Genomic DNA, 24,164 nt, shown 5'->3' on the forward strand with positions numbered 1-24,164 from the left:
GGTAGTGTGGATGTTTATAAAGTAAAGTTGATGAAGGAGAGTATTACAAATCGAATAAGGCAGGGATGAATCATATAAGAGTCAACAGGGATAACTGTGTCATTGTATTCTTGGCTGCTGCCGTCATAAGCATCCTTCATCCATGGTTGCAAAATAGCTGCTGCATGTATTGACTCGCGTTTTCCAATCGTGATCAACCACTCTTTGCCAAAGATAAAAGCCCTCTCAACCAATCCACCATCATCCTCAGCCGTACCACGTGGTATGATCCATCGTTCCTGCTGACGATGCGTCAAGTAACCAAAGCAACATTCCAGGATTTGTTTCTCATCGCTGCACTTGATTGCATCCATCCATCATAACCATTTCAAGTCCAATATTGCTGCTGAACCTTCTCCATTGGTCAATCTCTTTTTCGGTCCTTTTCCATCGCAGCTCAACAAGGTGAAGATTGTTGTATTGTGGCGCATTGATATGACATCATCGATAAGAATCGTCTGTATTAAAGCAAGTTGCCACACATGGAAAAGCTGCCTCTATACAATGGCTATCTCTTGTTCAGGTGAAGAAGACTGCAAGGCAAATTGCTTCAAGTAAAGGATGCTGTTTGAGACCTTACTAATAGCAGCTGCTGGTACGTTTGGTCGTGAAAGAGGAGCGTGCAAGAGTGTGTGTTGTAGTAGAGCGACAAGGTTGTGAACGCTGCTTGAGACAATGGAGCGAATAGCAACTGTTGGAATGAATGCTGTTACGTTTGATCGTGGCAGAGAAGCGTACAAGAGCGTGTGTTGTAGAAGAGTGACAAGAAGGCTGTGTACACGCCATTCCATTTAGTCAAAGACAAATCGGATCAAGACAATCGGATCAAGACAATCGGATCAAGACAATCGGATCAAGACAATCGGATCAAGACAATCGTAGGGTTGACATGATGGGTTGAAGCAGGACAATCGTTCGCAGGTGGTAGTTGTATACTTGAATGGGCCAACAGTTGAGAATGGGAGGAAGAGACAAGAAGTTGTGGGAGGGGAAGCAGTGGAAATTAAATAGGTTACACCTCTTGTATAAATGCATGAACACTGTACATCAATCCTTGATATTGAGATTGCCCTTCTCGAACCTCAAACTTTCACACAAGGTGCTCTCGGGCATGCTGATCAATTTGGTTCTCATAAAGCCTCCACGTTTCATTACGAAGATTTTGAATGGGGGGGGTGCAAAGTGGGAGAGATGAACCGATGGTAATATAAGTTATATGTATTGACATTGTTCCAGGACAGAGTATTAACGAGGTAGTCTATTATTGTTAACATGAATAAAGCAAAGCCTTGCAGATTCCTGCAAGGATGAATACTACGAGAATGGATTGTAGTTGCATAAGCGTGCTCACCAGGTAGTGTTAAGCCATTCAACAAGAAAACGAAAGTTTACAAGCGAAGCGAGTCATTTATTGAAAAGCAACATTATCATTCAAGTTGCTATGATACGGACATTGATCGAGGAGAAAGTGCAGCAGATGAAGGTGCTCCACTGCCATGAGTTTCTCCAGCAGTTGCCGTGTTTGGTTCTTGCTCTGGTAAAGGCGACTCAGCTGGTGGTGCTTCTTCGTCTTTTGTTGCAGCATGGATTGTCGATTTCTGCTTGGCATATAGATGTTGCCATATCAACGATAAAATACAAGCAACAGCAGTGATCACCAGCATTACATATACTCGCGCATCAATGTTGTATTGAGAGACGTCGTTATGATCCAAGATTTGCTTTACACCACTTATATAGCCCGTATGTGCCAAGAAGTCGATGCCAACAATGAACGTGTAGGCGCCCGTCATGGAAACAAAAAATAGCACTGCATATTGGTCCAAAGTCCAAGTGATGGCCGTTGTCAACAGAGGGAGTAATGCAATAAAACATGCTCGTCCCACAGGCTTCAAAACGTAGTCTCTTTGTGTTATTGCTGTTTGTATAATAATGGGGTAGAGGTGATGACTTACTTGAGTGATGACGAGATCTTCTCTCCAACTAAGGATGTAGAGTGCCAGCACCAACCCTCCAATTGCTATTTATGAATACGATGCTTCATGTTAGAAAATCAGCATTGAAAAGTGCAACACGTTGTTACCATACCACTTACCACCAATGACATACACCCTGATTGCTTGGATAAAAAAACATACAAGACCACCTAGTGCACCCAAGCCTGCAGGAACAACTAACATCGTGATTGCATCATTTGAATTGTAACCACCGCTTGGTCGTTGGTTGGCCAAAGCAATCCAGGTGAAAAGACCTTGCATGAAATCCATTTACATTTCAGAATGCTATCACGGCCTCTTCAAGATAATCATACCAATTGCGAGAAATCCAATAACACCACTTGTTATTCGTTGCATGTGGTATCCCAATACCAGAAGGAACATTGCGCAGGCCATCAAGGCAGCTGCTGCTACCCCCATTTCTGCTGTAATATTGACGCTTCCATACGTGGCAACTTTTGTTAAGCCATTAAAACATGGTTCAGCTCCTCAAAGATCGTACTCATACGATACCTTCAGATTCCATTGTAAAGAGAGAGATGTGAAAAGCAAGGAATAAGAAAAAAAAGTCATGCGAATGCTCTGGGGTCTCGTCATCAAATACATATGCATGTAACTAAAATGGGCCCCGTGCACATTGACATCGGCACAGCCGACTTGGGCAATCCGCGTTCACGTGGTAATCGTAGCACAGGTTCACGGTAACAAAGGGATCAAAGGATATTCGGTTTTTATAGATACAAATAAGGGTGGTAAACTGTAAGTACTATCGTCCTGTACTAGAAGATTGGCTTTCTTCTTCCACTAGCATATGAGAAAATGAATTAAGCATCCAAATCCTAAATGCTGTATGATGAACTTACATGATTCGGATGACGTGTCTTCGTTATTAGTGGATAGTGTCGATGCTGCTGGTCGTCTTCGCTTCCGAGTTTCCTCAATCATCCGAGTGAATTCATCCTTGTATCTACGATTGTGTTCCTCAAGGTCCGATGATGAAGGGCGCTCTCGACTCTGATTGTTCCAATATGCATTCTCGGCACTTTGTAACCTTTGAATCAATGACGCTCCGCTAACTGGTTGTGCTGCATCCAGATTTGCATGATACAATGTAAGGTACTCTCTATGGCGCCATACAAGCATTTGCTTATCCCCTGAATCAGGCAAATTAAGATCCTAGACATCGGCAGTAAGTCAACAAAGAGTTAAAGTAGCATACAACACCTAATCCCTCAATACCTTTAATATCCGTCGTAGGTCTTTTTCCTTAAGCATGTCGTATACGAGTTTGACAGGCTTTTTCCCATATGGTTCAGCTCTGGATGTACAGGCTCGTTGTCAATATTCCTTGCCGTAACCAATGTACCATCTTCATTATACTTACTGCCGCTGTGTTTGACGATGATGAAAACTTGAGAATCCAGGAGAAGGTGCAGCCTAAAGATGTGTATAAGGATATACTCATTTACCCACAAATGTGCGATGCTTACCCTTGATGATGAACTACTAACAGATGGTATGAAGGAACTATCACCTCGCATGCAACGATCAAGATGTGCATTGATGACCGCTTGCTTCATTCGTTGTTCACAAATTGGACAGCTGACGAGCGATTCCTCTAGAGATGTTGATATCAGTGATGGAGAACATAGGCATAGGTGTATCGTATCACTCGTATTTACGTGTTAGATCTACAACTTCTGGTTCTGTAACGGAAGGCGCTGGTGGCGTTAATGACGCTGCTGTTGTCATTGGAACACCTTGCACAGCTGGTGATGGTAGTGATCGAGGATTAGCTAAGACATCAGGTGTATCAATAGCCGTTTCCTGGACATTAGGTTGCTGTTGCTGCTGTTGTCGTATACGCCGTGATCGACGAGTGCCTGGTGATGAGTCTTCGGGTGTGCCTGATTTGGGAGTGCTGTTGCTAGATCCATTTTGCATAGGTACAGGTGTTTGGTTGTGCTGTTGCTGTGCAACCACGAGCTTCCTACGCATTTCATATGAGCGAGATCCTCTCTATAGCAATGCCATGTTACAGTGTGCTTACCTTACAGCCGAACTCCAATTGCTAACGAGGTCATCTAGTGCACTATTTCGAACCAATTTCGATTCATCGCCTGCTTTGCGACAAGTAGGGCAATGCCGTTCCTGACCGAGACGTCTTCGAATGCACAACGAGCAAAACGAATGCATGCATGTGGTGAGTAGGACCGGTGTTGTGTATAGCTCTTTGCAAATAGCGCATCGAAAGTCGTGATCGAACTTTTGGAGTCTTGGGTCTTTGAAATCGGTTGGATCGTCGACGTCGTCCATTTCGTGTACAGAAACAAGCCGGTTATCGCGTTACGCGACGTTTACGCGATATTTACTCTCACTCCGAGTCCTATTCATCTTGCGGTCGGAGCCCATACTACATCTCCAAGAGCCATCACAACAAGTTCATGCCATTGTCAACCTTCTACAAGCTCATGCACCCTATTTTCCCCTCATATGAAGGCTCGTTTCATTATACTATCAGTATCATCGGATCCTTATGATCACATCTTGTTGTATCATCATGTCATTTATATGCTGAAAATGGTCAATGGTTCAATGTTTGCTTAGAGATTCACCCCCAAACCATACATCACTCGCTTGTATTTGCTTTACTTTTTCATATTAACATTCCACTCGAATAAAATCATTAACTCGTCACCAATTAGAACAACATACAACAAAGAAAAATGTCTTCATTGTGTGGACCCACAATGGGTAGCGACCAAAAGTATAGCACATTTATTACAAACATCATACTACCAAGGGTAAAGGGGTGCCTCAGGTGCGCATCCTTTCGGGATTATCATTGACGTTGATGCTAACACATTTCAACATGACACTGAGAGGATCTACACCACAGCATATCACATCATCATTGAATCTTATGAAACAACCAACCTGGGCCCAATTCTAGTAAAAATATGGACAAAATTAAGGGTAAGCTAGCTCATCCTTCTTCCAGAATTAGAAATGACGAGCCCAATCAAGTGAATCGATGTTGAGCATAAGACAATTGACAGGTCAAATCGATCGGTGATCGATCTTGATTTGGGAAAGTGCCATTTGAGCTGTGCATTGACCTTTCCTCCCACGCTGCGTCTACATTCAAAAGTTTGATCTGCATGAATCAAGTTTGAAAACCTTATCTTTTTATCTTTTCGCTGCTGGACCAGGTTCTTGGAAAATGCCAATTGCTGCATGTCATCGGTTACAGTAGCAGAGGTCATTTAATGGATTGTACAATGCGCTCAACTTAACATCGTCCAAGAAGACCCACCATGGATAAAACAGCGTCTTTGATCAAGAGGCAAATGCATCGAATCAAACATGCACGTTGACGTTTTGGCATCTCTGTATCTCTCTCTCACGGTCAAGGTCCGTGCTTAACGATTGGCAATGATTGTGTTTCATTTCGGCATAACGATTCTATCTCTACGATGGACCTATCACACTTGCAGCTGTAGTCCCTGAAACGGGTGAAACTGGACGTGAGAGTTTAACCATACGGGCGACATTTATCCGCCATTCGATGGAAACAAAGATGTTCTCCCCGATCTCGTGAAGATTATATAAAGGACTTGAAATGAGCGTTTTCCAAAGCATCTTATTCAATACATACACATACACACCTTCTCTAACCCTTACCATTCGCCATGAGAAACGTTGCACTTTACCTTTTCGCACTTGTCTGCTTGATCCTTCATATCCAACTTGTTCAAGGTAAGGTGGTTTTGTCTTGTAGGAAATTTTCCTGGGACTCACATTGAATACAAATCTAGCCGAGGATTATCCCAAGCCATTCCAAGAAATCTATGTTGGCTATCAAGAGCATGTATGCTACAACGCAAGTAAATACACCGCCAATGATACCGTCACCTTTTTCTTTGATGAAGATCGTTCAAGCAATGTTGCTCGTAAGTTGTAAAGTGTGACTGAGTTGAATGATCATATCATTAAATCAATCAATCAATGATGTAGATGGCCCTGCTACCAAAGGATGTTTCACCTATATCGTCCCTCAAGGTGCATTGACCCCACCGGGCCGTAATAGCTCCACCTTGCTTGGGGTTGTGCGTCGCAATTTCTACTTGTGGGAGGTGATTGGTTTTCCCGTCCGCGTGGTGGAACCTCCTCGTAACGAGACCGACTCCTCTTAGATGATGGGTCTTACAGTATTATGTCTTTTGTTCAACTTGTACATATTTTCACCGTGTAAATACTTTAATACAATACTTGTAAACAAACAATGTGACATCGCCGATCCTTTATAAAAATGACACATTTCTTCTTTATTGATGGGAAAGTAACAAAGCAAGATTTACTACTATTATGGTCTCATTCACCAAAACTCTTGGATTTCTATTAATGGCTGGCCTGGCCGCGGCCCAAGACACAGGAGGTAATACCATCACCATATTCATCTACATTGATTGTTTACATTGAACAATGAATGTAGCAATTGTGTATCCGACGGAAGGAACAACGTGGAAAGTGGGTCAACATGTCAATGTGGTAAATATCTATGAATGAGATGATCGTTGCTACGTGTTTATTATTGACATTGGGGATGTGTACAAAAGACCTTTAAAGAAACAGAGCCACCTGTTGAAACCGTATCCATCTTCTTTGCCAATGATCGATCCGTCACCCTAGGAGGTGGGCCTCTAACAAAGAATGTATTTCCCTTTGACGTACCGGCAGGAGCTGTGAGCCCAGAAGGTGGTACTTCGCTGTTGTTGGCTGTACGTCGAGAAAACTTCCATCTTCAGACCGTGGATGCAGTAAATGTCAAGGTCGTAGCATGAAATAATAAATCCACCTTCTTTGTCTTTTCCTATTTGGTATCCTTCTGTAAACATATGCCCACGTGCCAAGGTGTGTTTGATCTATGATCCCAACATCTCTTACCTCTTTGTTTTAAATACTCTCACCCCTTCATGGTTGCTAATCGACACGCCATGTAGACATTGTCAATATCCTCTGCGATTTCTGCAAGTGAATAGGGTGTCGCATGGTGTTGCATTGGGAAATGGAAGCTAATGCCGTTTGCTTTAGTAGAAGTATGGATCCATGAAATCCTCTTTCAACGCGACGTTTATCCTTCAGGTGTGTGAATATGGAATCCATTGGTGTGCGTACGTGCATTGTTTGACCAAGGTCGTTGTTAGATATCTTTGAGCTGCGGAAAAAATACGATGCTCCCGTGCACATGGCGACGCATGATGGTGTTATCGATTATGTTGGGCGATTTATGCAGTCAGTACATACGCTGATTTGCAAGGTAAGCAGGTTCATTACCAATGTGTGTGTGGGAAGGTGCTTTTGTATTGATGTCTATGATAGAATAACTGCCGAAGCATCTCATTGATTATACGTTCAACTTCAAGGCCCCTTGAAAAGTTCACCTTTGAGGTCCATTCAGTATTAGACCACGCTTCAAAGCAAGACGATATACCCTTGGATGAATTATTGGAGAGGTAAAGAGGAAAAGGGGGGTTGCTATGACACGGCACATCATTGATGGATGTATCCTGTAAATAGCGAATCATCGATAGCGTTGGATGATCTTGAACAACAATTACGAGCATGTTTATTACGGATCAACGCATGTCAATCGTTTCTATCAGCAAATCCTCCTGAATGCACCTTTTCGCTCGTTGTAGAGACCAACTTAAGCCCACCTATATTCGATAATCAGTCATCATCATCCTCATCATCCACGTTTGTCCCTTCCGATGTCTCAGAGCAGGTTCATCACCACAAATGGAACAACCTCATCCCCATCAAAACAATATCCATGGATGCTTTTCGTATCAACACCTTTGTATTGGAAGCAATAAAGAAGGGCAAACATGCCGTCAAGTGATTTAAAAAGAGCCAATGATGTTTATGGACAACAAAAGCAAAAGAGACGCTTCAAGGTATCAAGAACACCGCCTGTTGGTTGTTGCATGGATGCAGTTGCTGACACTGGAGGTCGTATCATGTGTCGTCTTACGTTGCTAGGTTCTTGATCACCCTGCCGAGGACCATAGCGATTATTGTGATCTAGAATGTCGAATGTGTAAGTGTATAGGTGAATGGAATGGAAAACAATTTACCTGATATCTCATCCAATAGGATGGGTCGGGCAGCTGAACGTGATGGTTTCACATATGGTTCACGGCGTGGCTCTTGCGGCATTCGAGACGATGGTGGAGCTTCATCGTTAGGTGTAGACGTATCTAGAGTCATCAGTTTCACAGGGTTGTATTGCTCTTGAGGAGTGAGTGTGTTTTCCGTTTCCACGCCATTCACCACAACACGCCTCCTTCCATTGCCATAATCTTCAATCACACGTGTACCCTATGATAATAAAGTGTGGATTAGCTGTGCTATTACTGTTATTACGATTACTTTTCATTGCACGAACCTGATTATCACGTATAGTCTTCACGACAACGGATCCATATTTGCCATTGATATAACGAGAGGTTGTTGTTACTTGAGACGAACTTTTACTACCATTGCCCATGTGCCTTCTGAAATCGGTATTGAAGCTTGCGTATGTCCTTGGTTGATGATGTTCAAAAAAGATGGAGGGTCGCTCAAAGAACGGATCGGTGTCTAGCGATAAAGAGAGCGGATCGCCTATATGCCACGTCAGCCTTAGTGTTGATCCTAACAATGTAGCTCCTATGTATATACCCATCATTGCAGCAAAGGGGTCACGACCATTGAAGAATTGTGCAAAGATTTCTTCGGGTGTATGGAACTACAAAATACATCTTTCGTATCAGAAAAAGAATGATCAAGTCATTAGGTTCACATACATGGAACCCCGCAAATGGATCATAGAAGGGTTGTTGTTGTTCTTGTCTTGGCCATCTATTTTGGGATGCCGGCTTGCTTTGTGGCGGCGGGGCTGAAGCTTGATTATCATACACGCGCCGCTTTTCAGCTGCATGAATTAAAATCTCGGGTGTAAGTTACACAATGTCTCGCGTGCTTATGGCCGGTTTCACGTACGATCGGATAAAATCTCATAAGCTCGGCTGATACAGCGGCGTGCATATTTTCCGGTTCAACGTATCATCCTGTCAATCTCTCAAACATGCAATCTTTAAATTGTCAATGGGGGCTCACCTGATGTTCTTGAACTACAATGTGTATATAGATTACGTGTTACCATACACAATCAAGAATAGCTTATATCTCGCACACACGCGCACAAAGGACTCACCTTTTCAGTGGCTTCGGGCGCGTGATTTTTATCGGGGTGATATTTTAGTGCCAGCCGAAAATACGCCTTTTTGATATCTTCTTCAGATGCATCTCTGGAAATTCCAAGCTCCTTGTAATAATCCATCCAACAACAAGCTGTAAGAGGGAAAAACAAAAAAGACAAAAGTAGAACGAAAGGGTCCTTAGAATATACCATTACACATTCCTGTTTCAGTGTGACAGTGGTGTGACCATGTGGTCTTTCTTTAATGCACAAGAGAACACACATAAAGTAAGTTGTAGTAGTAGTCACCGAGTAAGGATTTCATCATAAGATGGAAGACGTGGAAAGGGAGGTAATTCCCTTGACGGTGCACATGATCGAGATGTGAGTGATCTGCTGGTGGCGGTGGTGGTGGATGATTGTTGTTGTTGTTGTTGCTGATGATGGTGTTGTTGTAGCAAGGCTGCCATCACAGCTGGATCATAAGGTAATGAAGAATGCTGATCATCGTATGCTGGCAAGTAATCGTGATGGGCAGGGACGCCTGGTACTATTTTGATGGGGAGCATAACACGCAACTCGGATACATGGCCATCTTGGCTCATGACGCTGATTGCAAATTTTAGTCGATGCCTTATCTTTACAGCGTCATTGAGGCAATCTATTTGACAATCCTCGGGTGATACTGGGATAGGGATTTGGATCACAAATTGGTCGTAGCTATTCTTTACTTGGGCATAATGAATGAGACGGCTGTGGGTGCGAGGTTTGTTGCTTCGTAGAGTTCTAGTATCTTGTCGACATGACATGTATTCCTTAAAGTAACATGCCAAGTAGCGTATTTGTAACGTGTCGGTGCGTAAATGAATGTGCCCTGACACTTCAATCTGTGAACCCTGCTGAGCAGATTTGCTTGGTATTGAAAAGCTATAAACGACCTTGTTGATCCATTGGTCAGCTACTGCTACAGGATGCTGGTCCATTGTCAAGTAGAAATCATCAGGGATCAATAACATCATTTCATCTTCTTCAGGTCGTCGTGATAGATGAATGGCTCTGCATGCGGTATAGTTCTTTAAAAAGAGCATGGGACGCTGAACAACAGCTTCCAAGGTATACTGCACAACGTATACATTGCCAACACGAGTCGATTCTGGCAAATGACCTGGTAGCGGAAATTCGAAATCGTATGTATAATTGGATGCAGGAAGCTGTTTTGGGGTCGGCAGGAAAGATAAAGTACGGCAAAGGATGTTATTTGCTTCTTCGTGGACGCGTTCTTGTCCATTCCCAAGCCCTGGTTGTACAAGCGACCTCATATATACCATGAGAAAAAACACAAAAGTTACGCGTGGTGCATAGTCATGGAAGAGTTATACTCACGAAAAGAGTGTCGTTTTGTTATTTTGCCAACAAAGCGTAAAGTAATTCCGCGGACCCGTGTTGTCTGATTTAAATCAAGGGAAACGACGCCACGCAACACACAACCAGCAGAGTTCTCAGCAGAGCCATACATTACAAGTTGGTCGGTCTCGAGATGTATCCGTAATATGTCTTCCATTTCTGCATATATAGCAGCAAGATGCTGAGGAATGGAAAAAAAGTGAGAGAATCAAGAAAAAGAAGCCAAGAAAAGATGTGGTGCTTTTCGTTGTGGCAAAATGCCAGATTATTACCGAGAACGGGGATGGTGATACAAGCTTGCCCATCTTAAAACCAACGCTATAGGCTTTACCTAATACACAAAGGGATGGGCACCTATCAATGCAAAAAGCTATAATATCGTACCCAGCATCCTTTAGATTTACTAAAACATCTTATCATAGCTGCATTGCTAATCCATGAACATACCCGCATGGAAGGCTTATTCACTACAACAACAACGTGCACATGGAAAATGTCACATGAGCTTTTGCCATGTGCCGAAGCACATGCCACATCCTCACACGCCCAGCATTATTTCCTTTAGAATGCCACTACCCCACTGTCCCATGAGCCATCATCCGCAGCGATTACTAGAAATGTATGCCATGCTGTCATTTTATAAATAGTATTGGTGTTCAATATATAGATGCCGATGCAATGGAGTGGTAGAGTGTAGTAATAGTAATTCAATGTCGTCTACATTATTATTGTACAAACCAAGGGTCTGCAAGTACGTCGTCGATGGTAGGGCGTTTTGATGGATCCTTGTTGAGCATTTTGTGTAGTATATCATGCGGCCCTGTAATAGTAAGGTGATGATGATGATGATGGTAATGTGAGCTTTGATCTTGAAAGTGGGATAGACAATGAACAACTAACCTGGGTATGGTAGATCTCGGATGTGTAATTGGTCCTCGAGGATATCATCAAGCTGATAAAAGGGTGTCTCTCGGAAAATAAGGGTATGTAATAGAATACCTAAGCTCCAAATGTCTTGGGGAGGTCCATCATAGCTTATACCTTGTAATAGCTCTGGGGCCCAGTATTCCATTGTACCACAGAATGTCTCAAACTTCTTTCCTGATCGAAAGTATGCTGCGCTTCCGAAATCAATCAATAGCACGGTGCCAGATTCATCCAAGATAATGTTTTCATCCTTGATGTCTCGATGCACAATCTTGTTGTGATGCAAGTGCCGTACTGCTTCTGCTACTTGCCGGAAAATAGCCCGGACCTCTTGTTCGCAGATTTCCTCATTCAGCTCAATGTAGTCAAACAAATCCATCCCGTCACCATGTAACGCCATCACCACGTAATAAAAATCTTGATCTTCCATATGTGCCACTAGTAAAACGACGACCATCATAAGCATGTCTACAGCCGAGGTATATAAAAGAGAAGTACACTTACATAGGCTGCAACAGTTTTGCTGTGGGCATTGTTGAAGTGTTCTCAAGATATGAATCTCTGCTGGTACAATATCCCCATATCGCCGATCCCTGCAGGACATGCATTAGGTTCCTTGTTAGCAATAAACAATCATGCATAATATACCCCGTCTCTCACCTCATCCATGAATCAACAAGAATGCGTGATTTTCGAATGCATTTGATGACGACCATTTTCTAAAAAGATGCAGCAGCAGCAAAAGAGTCAATCTCCATTTGTGTAGTGTGATCCATTGTTTTTCCTCCTCCAAAATACCTGTGCTTCATCATCCTTTCTATAAGCAAGCTTGGCAGCTCCATAAGTGCCTTCGCCTAATGTATCCAATATCTCATAGTCATCCAATGGGTGATGCTCATCAGTGGGTAAAGGAGGTGGTCGTTGCTCTGGTGGAGAAGATACATCCAAATCTGGTGATGTTGTTGTCGGCGATTCCGGGTTTGGTTCCGAGAGTTCCACGACGGGTGCAAGGCTTCTGTTGGGTAAAGGTGCGCGCGCTTTGGCCATTTGAACCACACGTCGTGATCGAAAAGTTGAACGTGCCTTCTTTTCATGACCATGACCATGGCAATGTGGATGATCATCCATATTTGGGTTGTGTTCTTGTGGGTCATTGTCATCATTGTCATTGTCATTGTCGTCGTTGTGTGGTTGTTGTTGTGTTGTTGATGGAGAAGAAGCCTTTCTTTTTGTGCTGTTTCTTCTGTTGAGAGATTGAATACGATCGAATGCCACCCAAACGCTGATTAATTGTCCTTCAGCACTCGTAATTGAGCGTAACCGTAGTTGCACTTCAAATTGGCTTCCATCATGGTGTACGGCATAAATAACCGGTAGAGGTGGTGCATTGTTGTTGTTGTTGGAGCTGATGGAAAGTTTATGATCGGTTGTAGTTGCCAAATCTCTTGGTACAAGTGCTCGACGACAAGTTGTGTTTCCAATGATATTGCCATCCTCTCCCCATAATCCATCCCTTTGCAAATTGTCCAATATTTCGGGAAGTTGTGGTAAAAGTTGAGAGATTGGGACCTTTTCGACGAGTGAATCGACTGTTGGATAACCAAAGAGATACTTTGCTGGGACCGCACTCATACTCTGAATCATGCCGTTGGTGTGAATAGTGATCATGCCGGCCACTGTCGGAAGCGATATAATCTTAAGGGTGAAAGCTGTATGATCATTGTTCGCATGCAACGTGCCCATAGCAGGAAAAAAAGCACCGTATTTAGTCTGGCTGCCGAAAAATTTCATAGTTGCTGCTACATCGATTGTGCTGGATGGATCAGCATTCAAGCTGGGAATCAATAGGCTGATGTGCTTGTCAATCACTTGTTCATTGCTATAGCCATAGAGTTCTTGCATCTTTCCAATTACTTGGTTAATGGTGCCCTATAATAGCACATAGATGAGTATTATAGTAGACGTATAGCAACAATTTTTCCTTACCTTTGGGTCAAGATAAGCTGTTAATGTGCTCTCCAATATCTCTTCAAAGATCCATATATATACAATCTTGCCACCATCTCGTTCCTTGCGTTTGAGCCATAAAGATGCAGCCGACTTTTCACCATTCGTTTTAATAATTGGCACCTGAAAGTCATGTGCTTAGTTTGTTGTATATCTTTTCCTCCATCTCTTTCCCTTTTGTTACTGACCACGGTGCCACACACCAATACAGGATCCTCATCTCCCGCTGTACGATCTCGTAATAGTCTTGCCGTTTTATCTCTGAAAGGTTGCTGAAGCACTGTCAAAAGCGATTGACCCACGTGAGATTTATCCATGACAAAACATAAACTGGCGATATCATTGAATAGTAAAATGGTTCCATCATGATCGGTGGTGAAAATGGCCTGATTCTGTGGCAGAAATCGTGTTGGTGTATGCAATATTCGCCTGTACGACTGACAACTCTCGGCATTATTGCAAGATGTATCCGTTGAGGGTCGCTTTGTCATTGATGTCTTTCGTTGCTGCTTTGATAACGATGATGATGATGATGATGGGATGTCGTCCATGGGATGTGTTGTTGTTGTCATTGTTGTGGGATCGGATCCGTTGCCATTGGCAACCATGCTATCATAATCGATACTTGTTCGAGGCGTGTTGACGGTGCTCCAAGTATTCATTTGCCAATCGAATGTTGATGCACCAATATCAGGATGGGAGTAGCGTCGTGTAACACGATCATCCAGTTTGCAGCGAATACGTCTCACAAAATCCATGCCATGCCGCATGATACGCATCCGATTGGATCGTGGTAGTGAAGGGGTGAAACTATAGCTGTACAGTGACTCTTGAGAGAACTTTCGAATGTTTTCACTCCCAAGTGAGTAGCTTCTTGGTGGCATGTCGGATGATGATGACGATGATGATCCATTCGATCTTTGACGCGGCCGTAGAAATCCTTGCTTGGAATGTGGATGGAGGTAATCCTCTAGTTGTTCTTCTTCTTCATCGTCGCTCTCGTTTGTAGATGGTCTCCTAGTATCATGACATTAAAACAGTGCTTGTATCTATATAAACAACTATTTACCTGATGCTCATGGAGGGTGGTTGTGTACACGTCTTAAATTCTCCTGCATTGTCACGATCGGTTGCAGTAATCGCTGACTCTACAAGGTGTCGATGAGAAATGAGATTGCTTTGCAAGCAATGTCGGTAGTTTACCTCGCGTTTCAACTGGTGATCTTTGACCTTGTCGGCTCATTGACAGTTTGCAGGTAGTGCACTTTGGTGTGAGAGCATGAAAGAAATGCGTCCGATTGCCCAACAGGTTGCTGAATTTCAATGTGCAGCTCCGAGAATAGGTGATCTCGCATGATTGCAGACGATCATTTACCTCCCCCCTATTGGATCACAATCAATTGGATGCTACAATGAAACCAATCTATGGATTGAGAAATGGGTCACCTTTGTTGGCATTGAACATGAAAAACAAGGACATCTGCTACAATCAGGTGCACCGCCATCGCTCGTCGGCGTTGAGTTCGGTAGTATGACTTGCGTGGAAGCTGTGCCTATATAATCGTGCTGTTCAAGAGGAAAAGCCGTGAGAGAAATAGCTTACTATACTGCATGGTACAATGAATCACTTGCTGCAGCGTCCAAAGACGACTCACCACCTATCCATCAATGATTGACGAGTGCTTGGTGAACACAAGATGATATGTAGAGGGTAATGATTAGGTTGAAAGTACCATCATCTTTTATTACATGTTTGTATCAAAAGTGCCTGCTTTGAGAATTTGCTATGACAAGAAGTATGCAGCTATTTGTGTGTAAGGTCCCATTGTTGGCTGAAAATGCATACTCGCTTTGTGTGTATTCCTTCCTTTCCAACAAAGAACGTGCTCGTTTCAATGGTAGTAGTACTACTAAAGATAGAATTAAATGAGCGTTGCCTAGGCTACGGGTTGCCCATGACATGAAAATCCAAAGTGGGAAGGTGGCGGTTCCTGATGGCCTATCCATGCAATGCTTGTCACCTGATTACCAGCCTTCATTGTTGCTATATACATGATCGACCATTCAAATACTCACACACATCACCATGGGAATGTGTTGTCGGGATTAAGCGACGCTGCCGGACCTTTTACACTTTCCATTTTACTCACGCTTGTAGCTTGAGCTCATACCCAATGATCAATCTCCTTGAAGGAAAACCTGGTCTCGATCTATTGCCCCTTGACCGTGTTGCACGTTCGACACAAGCGGCATTGGCTGGCAACGATGTTACTCGCCGATTGTTGCAGGTACGTGATGCTGGTGCGCCATGTATACAAAAGTGTATGCCAACATCTCAAGTAGTATGGCGATGAGTTCGGCAACCCTGCTTACCTTGACAGCCTGGCAAAGTTTTTGAGCGAGAGCTATGGAACTCAAGTTCAGCCGTAAGTGAAGAAGAAGAAGAAGAAGTCGTATTGGATCCAAAGCATTGCTGGCTGACAAGTGGATCTATATATAGTGATCAATTGTGTGCTACCCCTGGAGCATCATTATCTCTGCAGCATTTATTGACCATGTTGACACGACCTGAATCAGCAACTCGATTTGCGTTTTTCCAAGATCCCACCTATCATTTCGTGTATCAGATCTACAACGGTGCTGGTTTCAAAAAGAGCCAATTTATTGGTATTCCAGATGACTCGAATGGTCTTGATGTGGATGCCCTGGAGACGTTCCTTGAACAACATCTCAGCAAGGATGAAGCAAAGAGCGAGTTTTATTCTGCTGTCCTCTATTGTGTACCTACACATGCCAACCCAACATCATCCATTTTATCCGCTGAACGTCGAGAAAAACTAGTACAACTCGCACGCCAGTACAACGTCTTGGTTATTTGCGACGACGTCTATGATTTCTTGACCTTTGAGGGTGTTACGCCGAAGAGAACAGTGGTCTTTGATTTGGAATCAATGTCACCTTCCGATAAGCCCACAGTGATCAGCAATGGCTCGTTTTCGAAAATCCTTGCACCTGGTATGCGTGCTGGTTGGATTGAAGCTCATCCATCGCTCATTCAACGTGTTGGATCCTGGTAAGAACAAAAGAGAAAGGGCGCGCTTTGCAATCATCATGCTGATCACCATGCTATATATATAGCGGATCATTCATATCGGGTGGCTCGCCTAGCAACTTTGGTACGTAACATTCTATGCATGCGAATGAGTACATTGATGGTAACCATGTTATTTATTAGCAAACGAGATGATTGCTCCGATGCTGGTGTCGAGTGATCCCGAGTTAAGCTTGCATCACAATATTGCACACTTACGGAGTAAGCTGCATGAACGATTGAAGAAGCTTTGGGCTGCCATTGAAACACACTTGATTCCATTGGGCTGTTCGTCGACATTACCAAGTGGAGGCTATTTCGTATGGGTACAACTTCCCCCTGGCGTGGATCGTGATTTGTTGGAAAAAGTGATGGATGAGCAACCAGAACGGGATATTGTTATCGGTTGGGGTAATTTGTTTGGTGTCCCAGGTGATGCGAACAAGGATCGACGCCGATTTAAGGATCATGTACGGTTATGTTTTGCATATCTTCCAAGTGATACTCTTGACAAAGGGGTCATTCGCTTAGCAGAGTTGATTCGCATGGCCAAGTCGCAGTAGATTATAGAGATAGCTCCTCCATGTAAAGTATATAAAAGATGAAAGGAAAACAATGTTACCATGCTGAGTTGATTCATGAGCAACATACAATGTTACAAACAAAACAATGACGAGCGAGGTGCGTCATCGATTCATAAAGAAGATTCAAACAAGATCATTGATAAGCAAAAGGATCATTATCAGTATGTAAGATTATCTCCTTTATCAGCACAAAGAGGGATATAGACAATGAATACGTAGGGAATTGATGGGGGTTTCAAGTTTAAAAGTGTACTCGTTACAAGTGAATGGAAAAAAGAGTGTTTCTGTGCCACTAAAGCAAACCTTAGCCCCAATTAGCGTTAACCAAAAGTGACAAATCAACCGTGCAGGAGATCTTTTGTATTAGAGACAACATCTGAGATTGAGGCAAAAGACTATCGTAACCTTTGAATGATCCCAGCGGATGCCCAAAAGAGAACAAGTTGGCTTGGAGATGGAAGATGGAAACAGGGACGGCCCAAAGTGATATGTGGAAGAAGAGGTATCCTTATCCTTGATAGACTCTGCTGCCTGGAACTCAGATTTATTGCACACAGGCTTTGTCGCGTTACTTCCTTTTGTGAGCTTTCTTCTCTTTTGTATTTTCTTCTTTTCTTACCTCATTCAACTTCTTCATTGTTGTTGGCCACCATAGCAACGTCGATATCCAACCGAGTTGTATACCGACATTCACGACAAGGAACAGCAGCAGCCATCAGCGTCAGTCATTACAGTACAGCATGGAGGAATCAGCACCATCAGGGGCAGCAGACTCGGGCGAAATGGCTCATGCGATACCGCCATCGAGTAATGTGGGTGGACCAAAGAGGAACAAGATCAGTAGAGCGTGCGATGAGTGTCGTAAACGAAAGGTAATATAAAGGGCTGCATATACATTTTGTTGTGGTTCTCCCCAACGACTCGCCAAGTTTCACTGAGATTGTCCCACCACAACTCAGCTACCTATCCAAAAGAAATCCCTAACTTTATTATTGTCTTTATCAGGTTCGATGTGATGGCGCACAGCCTTGTTTACGTTGTCAAAAGAGCAAGACTGAATGCGTATTTGTCAAGGTGACGCCAAAAAGAGGTCCTCCAAAGCAATACGTTGAAACTCTTGAGCCCCGACTGCGTGATTTGGAGCAAGTTCTTCGTGCATTACAACTCGATACTGAACCATACGACGCGTCTCTTGTATTGCAACGTGATTCAAATGAGATGACCTATGCAGCTGATTATTTACAAGGTAATCGCTTATCCTCCACACATTTACTTGAATCCTTGCATTAACATCTCTTCATCTTCATTTTCATCAGCATCATCATTACAGCAGCATCAACAACCCCAATCAGATACCATGCGAGTGGGAGACACGGGTCAAGGATTATACATTTATGATTGCATGACACGTATCGATCGTATTCCATCCATCTATGAAGACTATTTCTATGGCACACCACAAGCTCCAGTGTTGCTAGGAGACGTGACAGAGCCTGCACAACCAAAGCTTCATCCACAAACGCTTGCAGCCACGACCATTCAGATGGATTTGATTCAACTCTACTTCATGCATGTTCATCCTTATCTACCGATTCTCCACCGGGCCTCATTTCACGCTCAATTGCAAAAGGCACCCTGTATCCTTTTACTCAATGCAATGTACGCTGTCGCCTCAAGGTGGCATCCCTCTGCACGAGAAGCCGTTAGCAATGATGGTCATCCTCCAGGGTGGCGTTATTATCAGGCAGCATTCAGTTTGATTGATATTTATACCGACACACCTCGTCTATCCACGGTGCAGGCACTGTTGTTGATGGTCAAATATCAGGAGCATGTAAGAAGACCTGGTTTCTTTTGGCGGACACGGTACTATTTCCAAAACATTGTACACATGTGTCGAGATCTTGGATTATGCAAGGCACTTGGACCTGGATTTCAACTCGACATGGCTACTGCAGAGCAACGTAGGCGGACATTTTGGGCTGTGTATGCTTACGACATTATGATGAGGTATGTATATATATATATATATATAGAAACATGCTCTAAGGGTACATGATGGCTGATGATGTTATTATGTAGCACTGAATTGGGTGCAGAGCCTCATTTCTCAGAGAGTACTTGCACCATTGATTATCCAAATCTGCTTCCTGATGAGACACAGCCTGAAGATCGTGAAGCATTACTACATTTCCACTGGTTGGCAAAACTTGTTCATATCCATGGCAGCATCTTGCACTTTGTACGCAAAAAATACACCCGACCATTGATGGGAAGTGTTTCCAATCGTAAGGAATCGGATGACAGCACCACGTTCAGGCACCTACAACAGCGATTGGAAGACTTGGGAACCAAAATGTCGAGCGTGGTGAAGCCTTCGGGGCATTCGTATGCATCCTCATTCCAATTATTACTCCTCCATTCAAGTACGATTCTTTTACATCGACCTTATGCTTTGGATCAGGAATCAAGTGTATCACAAGAACGATGTACCGATTCAGCATCTACCATCACCCATCTTGTCGAGAACTTGTTGAATACACGTGGCGTGGAATGCTTTTATTATCCTGTGCGAGGGATTCAGTATACCGTGTATTGTTTGGCAGCTGCTATTACCGTGCACAAATGTTTATCGGATATTCAGGGACATCAGGAAGCATGCAACAAGTCGTTGGCTGTAATGCAACAATTGTTGGATAAGACACCAGCGACTGAAGTGGATGCTATGAGCGAATCATTTCAACAACAGCAACAACAACAAGAATTCTTACAGCAACAATGGTCACCATCAGCTATGGATACGAGTCTTAGTCCCTCATCATCAAGATCTTCACCCATCCTGGCATCATCAAACGACGTGGTACGATCCAAATCAAGACGCACAAGTCTAGCGTCATTACCTGGTGCTAGTAGTAGCAGTGGTAACAATGTCACCAATACTGCAACAAGTAAACGACGTGCACGTGCAGCATCTCATTTGGGCACACTCATCAGCAACAGCAATGCTACGCCTACAGCTACGACTGCTACTAGTACCACGACTACAACAACAGCCACGCTTGGTCATCCGCCATCAGGATTTTTGCAACAAGGAGGTGTCGTAGCATCAAGGAATCCTGTAGCTGAGCAACGCATGCGAGCAGGATCGCAACATCGACTTTCCATGCCCATCCTAGGATACCAATCATCATCACCATCATCATCACAATACAACTTTTCACAACCACCTTCAGCTACAGCAACAGGCCTGTACAACACCGATTTTTATGCAGCCTTGGGTGGTGCAGCTCCTCTTGCTACTTCAAGTAAACCCAGCCCATTTTACAAGCAGGCATTGCGTAGCTCTTCCGTTGCCGCTGCAGCTGCGGCACAGCAACAGCAACAGCAACAACAACAGCAACAGCAACAGCACATGAATCAACCTTCACCACCACAATACCAGGGAATTATTGAACAGCCCATGCGAACCGTATCCACACCTTATACAAATCGACAAATTGCTGCAAGTCATCGACGCCATACAATCTCAGGAACATATCAACAGCAACAACAACAACAACCCATGATGAGTAGCGTAATGGAAGACCATGTTCAGCCATTGGAGCAAGAATTGTTTCATGATCCACAACAACAAGACATGTTGATGGATTATCCTATGGACCCTGGTATGGCACTTGACCCTTCTCCTCCACAACCCACAACAGGATCCATGATGGAACTCTTACTTGATCCAGCCACGCATCATCCTTTTATGGAACGAGGTGCTTGATTTATTTTTGTCTCTCTTTCTCTCTTTCTTTCTTTCTTTGTTTTGTATCTATCTATTGTGTAAATCTTCTCTCTTCCCCCCTTCTTTGTGTGTGTTAACTCTCCATTTCCTCCATCATCACATTATTGTTTTGTTTGTATTTTCCAAAAAGTCAAGCGTGGGCTTTGTTTACTTTTACTATCAAGTTGGGAATTTTCTAATTATCTTTTTACACCAGACAACGAGAGGTGGACAAGTGGTGGAGGAGGTTTGTCGTCGTACACTACGTCGTCGTCGTATGCCCCTTTTGCACATGGAAGGTCGTACTTGACGTCTTTTGACATGAGGTCTTCGTTTTAATCCACGTCGATGATCGATTATTGGAAGGGTATCGTCAAAATGCTCAACAAACCGTGAACCACGTATCATGATATGTATGTAATAGAGAAAGGAGAAGAAGAAGAAGAAGGAATGTGAAGGAAAAAAAAAGAGAGACACAGCGAGAGAGTGAAGACAAGACTATAAGAAATGAGGAGAGGCTCATGCATGCATACATAATAATACCCCGAGGTTTCTGCTACAAATATCACCGAGACCATCATTCATGGATGATGATGATGAAGGAGGTGGGGAGCGCATTGGGCAATTATACCACAGGCTGTGTTTCACATGGTTATCATGTGGCCAAACCGTGCGCATAATAATGGGCTTGGGATGGGTGGATGGGGGACGGGAAGAGATATGAAGCATAATGACGACGATGACATAAAGGGTAAAATGAATGACATAGGTTGGTGGTTGCTTGGCAACAAGAAACATAGGAGGCGTTGTTATGAAACAACAAAGAAATTGATAGAATGCAATCTACTGCAAAACACTAGATACTACGCTTAAAACGTTTCCGATGATGATGGGATGTCGTGTGATCGATCGATATAACAATACTATTACAGCCACAGAGACCATCCCTTTTCTTTCATCTCTTTCCGCTTTTCTTTTTTCGCCTTTTCCTTTATTCCCTTTTTATCTCTTCTTTTACGTGTGTGTATATCTGTGTGCGCGCGTCATGTCAGTCGTCCAGGAACGATCGAGCTTGTCATTGAGCTACGCCTCCTCATTTGAAGATTCACGTCCTCATTGGCTTGGTGACAGTTGTCGTTGCTCATCAGAGGATCTCTACAACACCATTGCAAAGCTTGAACAAGAAGCACGTTTGGCAGCAGGTAAAACAAAGATGATGGCGTTGTTCCTGACACACTTAATTTACATTGATATGTATGCATTATGCAATGCAATAGAAATTGGGCAGACATTACTGCAAAAGCATGATGCACTGAAACATGAATCGGCTCAACTGGAGAAACAGGTCAGCCGATTACTGCATATGTGTAACCATTATTAGACTCACTAACACACATATAGCTTGCTTTGTCACACGACAAGACGCGGCATTTGGAACGTTTGCTACATGAACAAGATTCTGCCATGGAAGATTTATCCGAGAGACACAATCGCGCTAATTGGGAACGACACAAGGCTGAACAGGTTCGTATCATATCATACCTCCCCCCCACACTTGTACTCATTCATTCATATTGCTTGTTTAGACGCTACGAGAAACGGAAGCTGATTTGGAAATGGCCAATGCACGTAACTCTCAATTGATGAACGACCTCAAGTCACGAGCCTCTGAACTTCGATCCACACGAATTGCATTACATCAAGCGGATACACGCGAACAGAATACTCGAGCCAAGGCAGGTTTGTTTTGTTATCAGCTTACCTGTGACCTTATCTTCTTATTACGTTTCAATTAGCTCGAAGATGCAAAGCAAGAGCTGATTGCAGCACAAAAATCAGAACGAGCGATCGAATCAAAGCATAAAAAGTTGAGAGCTCGATATGGTAATTGTTTTTTGGTGCTTCTATACCCATTCATTATCGATCACTAACATCTTTTACTTGTTAGACATGCTGTATAGTGCCTATGAAAAGCTCAAGTTGGAACAACAAGAGGTACCTCAAGTCGCTGAAACGGATGATTTGGCATGGTTACGTGAATCCAATGAGCGGCTTCGAAATGAAATGCTAAGGGTAAGCTATACTTTTTTGATGATGCTATCGATTTGTGTTCTAAATGGTAAAGTAGCTCTCATTGTCATTGGAGCCATCAGAAAAGCATCAGCAACAACAGCAGCAGCATATCAAAGAGCTCGAATCAAGCAATCAAGAGATGGCTACAGAATTAATTGAATGCCGTGAGCGACTTGCCGACACACAAGCTCAGCTAGATGCAATGCGTCTTCAAATGGAAAAGCTATTGTTGGTATCATCACAACAAGAACAATCCATGGTGCTCGCCTCTCATACACCACCGCCACAAAAGCCAGCATCCATGCCAATGCGTACATTATCAGCTGTTGTTCATCATCATCATCACATTTTGCATCACCACAACAATATCAAATGTCTACAGGACGCTGCTGTTCAAACACAAACGGATGATGCAGAAGACCAACACGTACTTGAACGATTGCGAGGCACTGATATGCGTACATTAAATCGAGCATTGAATCGAGCCTTCGATATCAAGGAGATGAATGAGACCAGCAATGGGATGATACAGTCTATTTTGAGCGAGATGCGGCCCAAGGACGATATTTCCAAGAACATGCTTACTGAAATTGGACAATTACGCATGATAATCAATGATCTACAGCTTGCTTATGTGAGCAAGGTCCAGGAACAGGAGGAAAAAGTGATCCAACAACAACAATGCAATGATGAGCAAACCAAAGGATCAACAACAGCTATTGGCCGATTCATGGATATGGTATCATCCACGTTGGATAGCACCAGCAGCTCTTTGTCCTTTCAAGACAATTCAAATGTCACCACTCCCTCTATTGTAGGGCGACTACAATCATGGACCACTGAACAAGTAACGAGGAAACGTCATAGTATGCTACGTCCTCCAAGCGTCGATCATACCTTGTCTCATGCCAGCCAAGATTGAAAACTTGTTGTATTCCCACCACCACCACCACTCCTCTAAACCCACCCGCTTGTAACTATATTGATATACCACCCTCTTATACATATTCTATTCCCAGCGATATCT

General features: G+C 43.3%; 11 protein-coding genes across 11 annotated transcripts; 6 read left to right on the top strand and 5 right to left on the bottom strand.

Annotated features, from left to right (window-relative positions):
• Window positions 1-1,478: 1,478 nt before the first annotated feature.
• O0I10_007404 (uncharacterized protein) lies at window positions 1,479-2,562 on the bottom strand (the record flags this gene model as incomplete). Its single annotated transcript, XM_058487420.1, has 5 exons — window positions 1,479-1,928; window positions 1,995-2,059; window positions 2,135-2,290; window positions 2,351-2,491; window positions 2,550-2,562. The coding sequence occupies 5 exons, from the start codon at window positions 2,560-2,562 to the stop codon at window positions 1,479-1,481; spliced, it is 825 nt and encodes a 274-aa protein (XP_058341720.1).
• Window positions 2,563-2,802: 240 nt separating this feature from the next.
• O0I10_007405 (DNA repair protein rad18) lies at window positions 2,803-4,352 on the bottom strand (the record flags this gene model as incomplete). Its single annotated transcript, XM_058487421.1, has 7 exons — window positions 2,803-2,840; window positions 2,900-3,212; window positions 3,276-3,354; window positions 3,421-3,473; window positions 3,527-3,654; window positions 3,719-4,026; window positions 4,087-4,352. 7 exons carry the CDS (start codon window positions 4,350-4,352, stop codon window positions 2,803-2,805), a joined length of 1,185 nt encoding a protein of 394 aa, XP_058341721.1.
• Window positions 4,353-5,728: 1,376 nt separating this feature from the next.
• On the top strand, window positions 5,729-6,232 carry O0I10_007406 (uncharacterized protein; the record flags this gene model as incomplete). Its single annotated transcript, XM_058487422.1, has 3 exons — window positions 5,729-5,795; window positions 5,855-5,989; window positions 6,054-6,232. The coding sequence occupies 3 exons, from the start codon at window positions 5,729-5,731 to the stop codon at window positions 6,230-6,232; spliced, it is 381 nt and encodes a 126-aa protein (XP_058341722.1).
• A 172-nt stretch (window positions 6,233-6,404) lies between these two features.
• O0I10_007407 (uncharacterized protein) lies at window positions 6,405-6,880 on the top strand (the record flags this gene model as incomplete). Its single annotated transcript, XM_058487423.1, has 3 exons — window positions 6,405-6,474; window positions 6,532-6,587; window positions 6,656-6,880. The coding sequence occupies 3 exons, from the start codon at window positions 6,405-6,407 to the stop codon at window positions 6,878-6,880; spliced, it is 351 nt and encodes a 116-aa protein (XP_058341723.1).
• A 234-nt stretch (window positions 6,881-7,114) lies between these two features.
• On the top strand, window positions 7,115-7,941 carry O0I10_007408 (uncharacterized protein; the record flags this gene model as incomplete). Its single annotated transcript, XM_058487424.1, has 4 exons — window positions 7,115-7,181; window positions 7,244-7,356; window positions 7,419-7,552; window positions 7,617-7,941. 4 exons carry the CDS (start codon window positions 7,115-7,117, stop codon window positions 7,939-7,941), a joined length of 639 nt encoding a protein of 212 aa, XP_058341724.1.
• A 21-nt stretch (window positions 7,942-7,962) lies between these two features.
• Window positions 7,963-9,423, bottom strand: O0I10_007409 (uncharacterized protein; the record flags this gene model as incomplete). The annotated part of the gene is made up of 8 exons (XM_058487425.1): window positions 7,963-8,123; window positions 8,177-8,420; window positions 8,488-8,705; window positions 8,763-8,829; window positions 8,888-9,015; window positions 9,084-9,109; window positions 9,201-9,214; window positions 9,298-9,423. The coding sequence occupies 8 exons, from the start codon at window positions 9,421-9,423 to the stop codon at window positions 7,963-7,965; spliced, it is 984 nt and encodes a 327-aa protein (XP_058341725.1).
• Window positions 9,424-9,587: 164 nt separating this feature from the next.
• Window positions 9,588-10,843, bottom strand: O0I10_007410 (uncharacterized protein; the record flags this gene model as incomplete). The annotated part of the gene is made up of 2 exons (XM_058487426.1): window positions 9,588-10,579; window positions 10,666-10,843. The coding sequence occupies 2 exons, from the start codon at window positions 10,841-10,843 to the stop codon at window positions 9,588-9,590; spliced, it is 1,170 nt and encodes a 389-aa protein (XP_058341726.1).
• A 568-nt stretch (window positions 10,844-11,411) lies between these two features.
• O0I10_007411 (uncharacterized protein) lies at window positions 11,412-14,863 on the bottom strand (the record flags this gene model as incomplete). The annotated part of the gene is made up of 9 exons (XM_058487427.1): window positions 11,412-11,506; window positions 11,587-12,051; window positions 12,118-12,206; window positions 12,274-12,332; window positions 12,412-13,542; window positions 13,600-13,743; window positions 13,809-14,637; window positions 14,690-14,768; window positions 14,824-14,863. 9 exons carry the CDS (start codon window positions 14,861-14,863, stop codon window positions 11,412-11,414), a joined length of 2,931 nt encoding a protein of 976 aa, XP_058341727.1.
• A 931-nt stretch (window positions 14,864-15,794) lies between these two features.
• Window positions 15,795-17,274, top strand: O0I10_007412 (uncharacterized protein; the record flags this gene model as incomplete). Its single annotated transcript, XM_058487428.1, has 5 exons — window positions 15,795-15,908; window positions 15,964-16,046; window positions 16,121-16,693; window positions 16,759-16,796; window positions 16,856-17,274. 5 exons carry the CDS (start codon window positions 15,795-15,797, stop codon window positions 17,272-17,274), a joined length of 1,227 nt encoding a protein of 408 aa, XP_058341728.1.
• Window positions 17,275-18,035: 761 nt separating this feature from the next.
• O0I10_007413 (uncharacterized protein) lies at window positions 18,036-21,064 on the top strand (the record flags this gene model as incomplete). Its single annotated transcript, XM_058487429.1, has 4 exons — window positions 18,036-18,167; window positions 18,301-18,541; window positions 18,612-19,305; window positions 19,378-21,064. The coding sequence occupies 4 exons, from the start codon at window positions 18,036-18,038 to the stop codon at window positions 21,062-21,064; spliced, it is 2,754 nt and encodes a 917-aa protein (XP_058341729.1).
• Window positions 21,065-22,109: 1,045 nt separating this feature from the next.
• O0I10_007414 (uncharacterized protein) lies at window positions 22,110-24,059 on the top strand (the record flags this gene model as incomplete). Its single annotated transcript, XM_058487430.1, has 7 exons — window positions 22,110-22,266; window positions 22,342-22,409; window positions 22,466-22,588; window positions 22,651-22,800; window positions 22,861-22,948; window positions 23,013-23,137; window positions 23,193-24,059. The coding sequence occupies 7 exons, from the start codon at window positions 22,110-22,112 to the stop codon at window positions 24,057-24,059; spliced, it is 1,578 nt and encodes a 525-aa protein (XP_058341730.1).
• Window positions 24,060-24,164: the final 105 nt, after the last annotated feature.

Source organism: Lichtheimia ornata (genome assembly GCF_029851405.1).
Source record: "Lichtheimia ornata isolate CBS 291.66 chromosome Unknown scaffold00036, whole genome shotgun sequence".
Lineage (NCBI taxonomy): Eukaryota > Fungi > Mucoromycota > Mucoromycetes > Mucorales > Lichtheimiaceae > Lichtheimia > Lichtheimia ornata.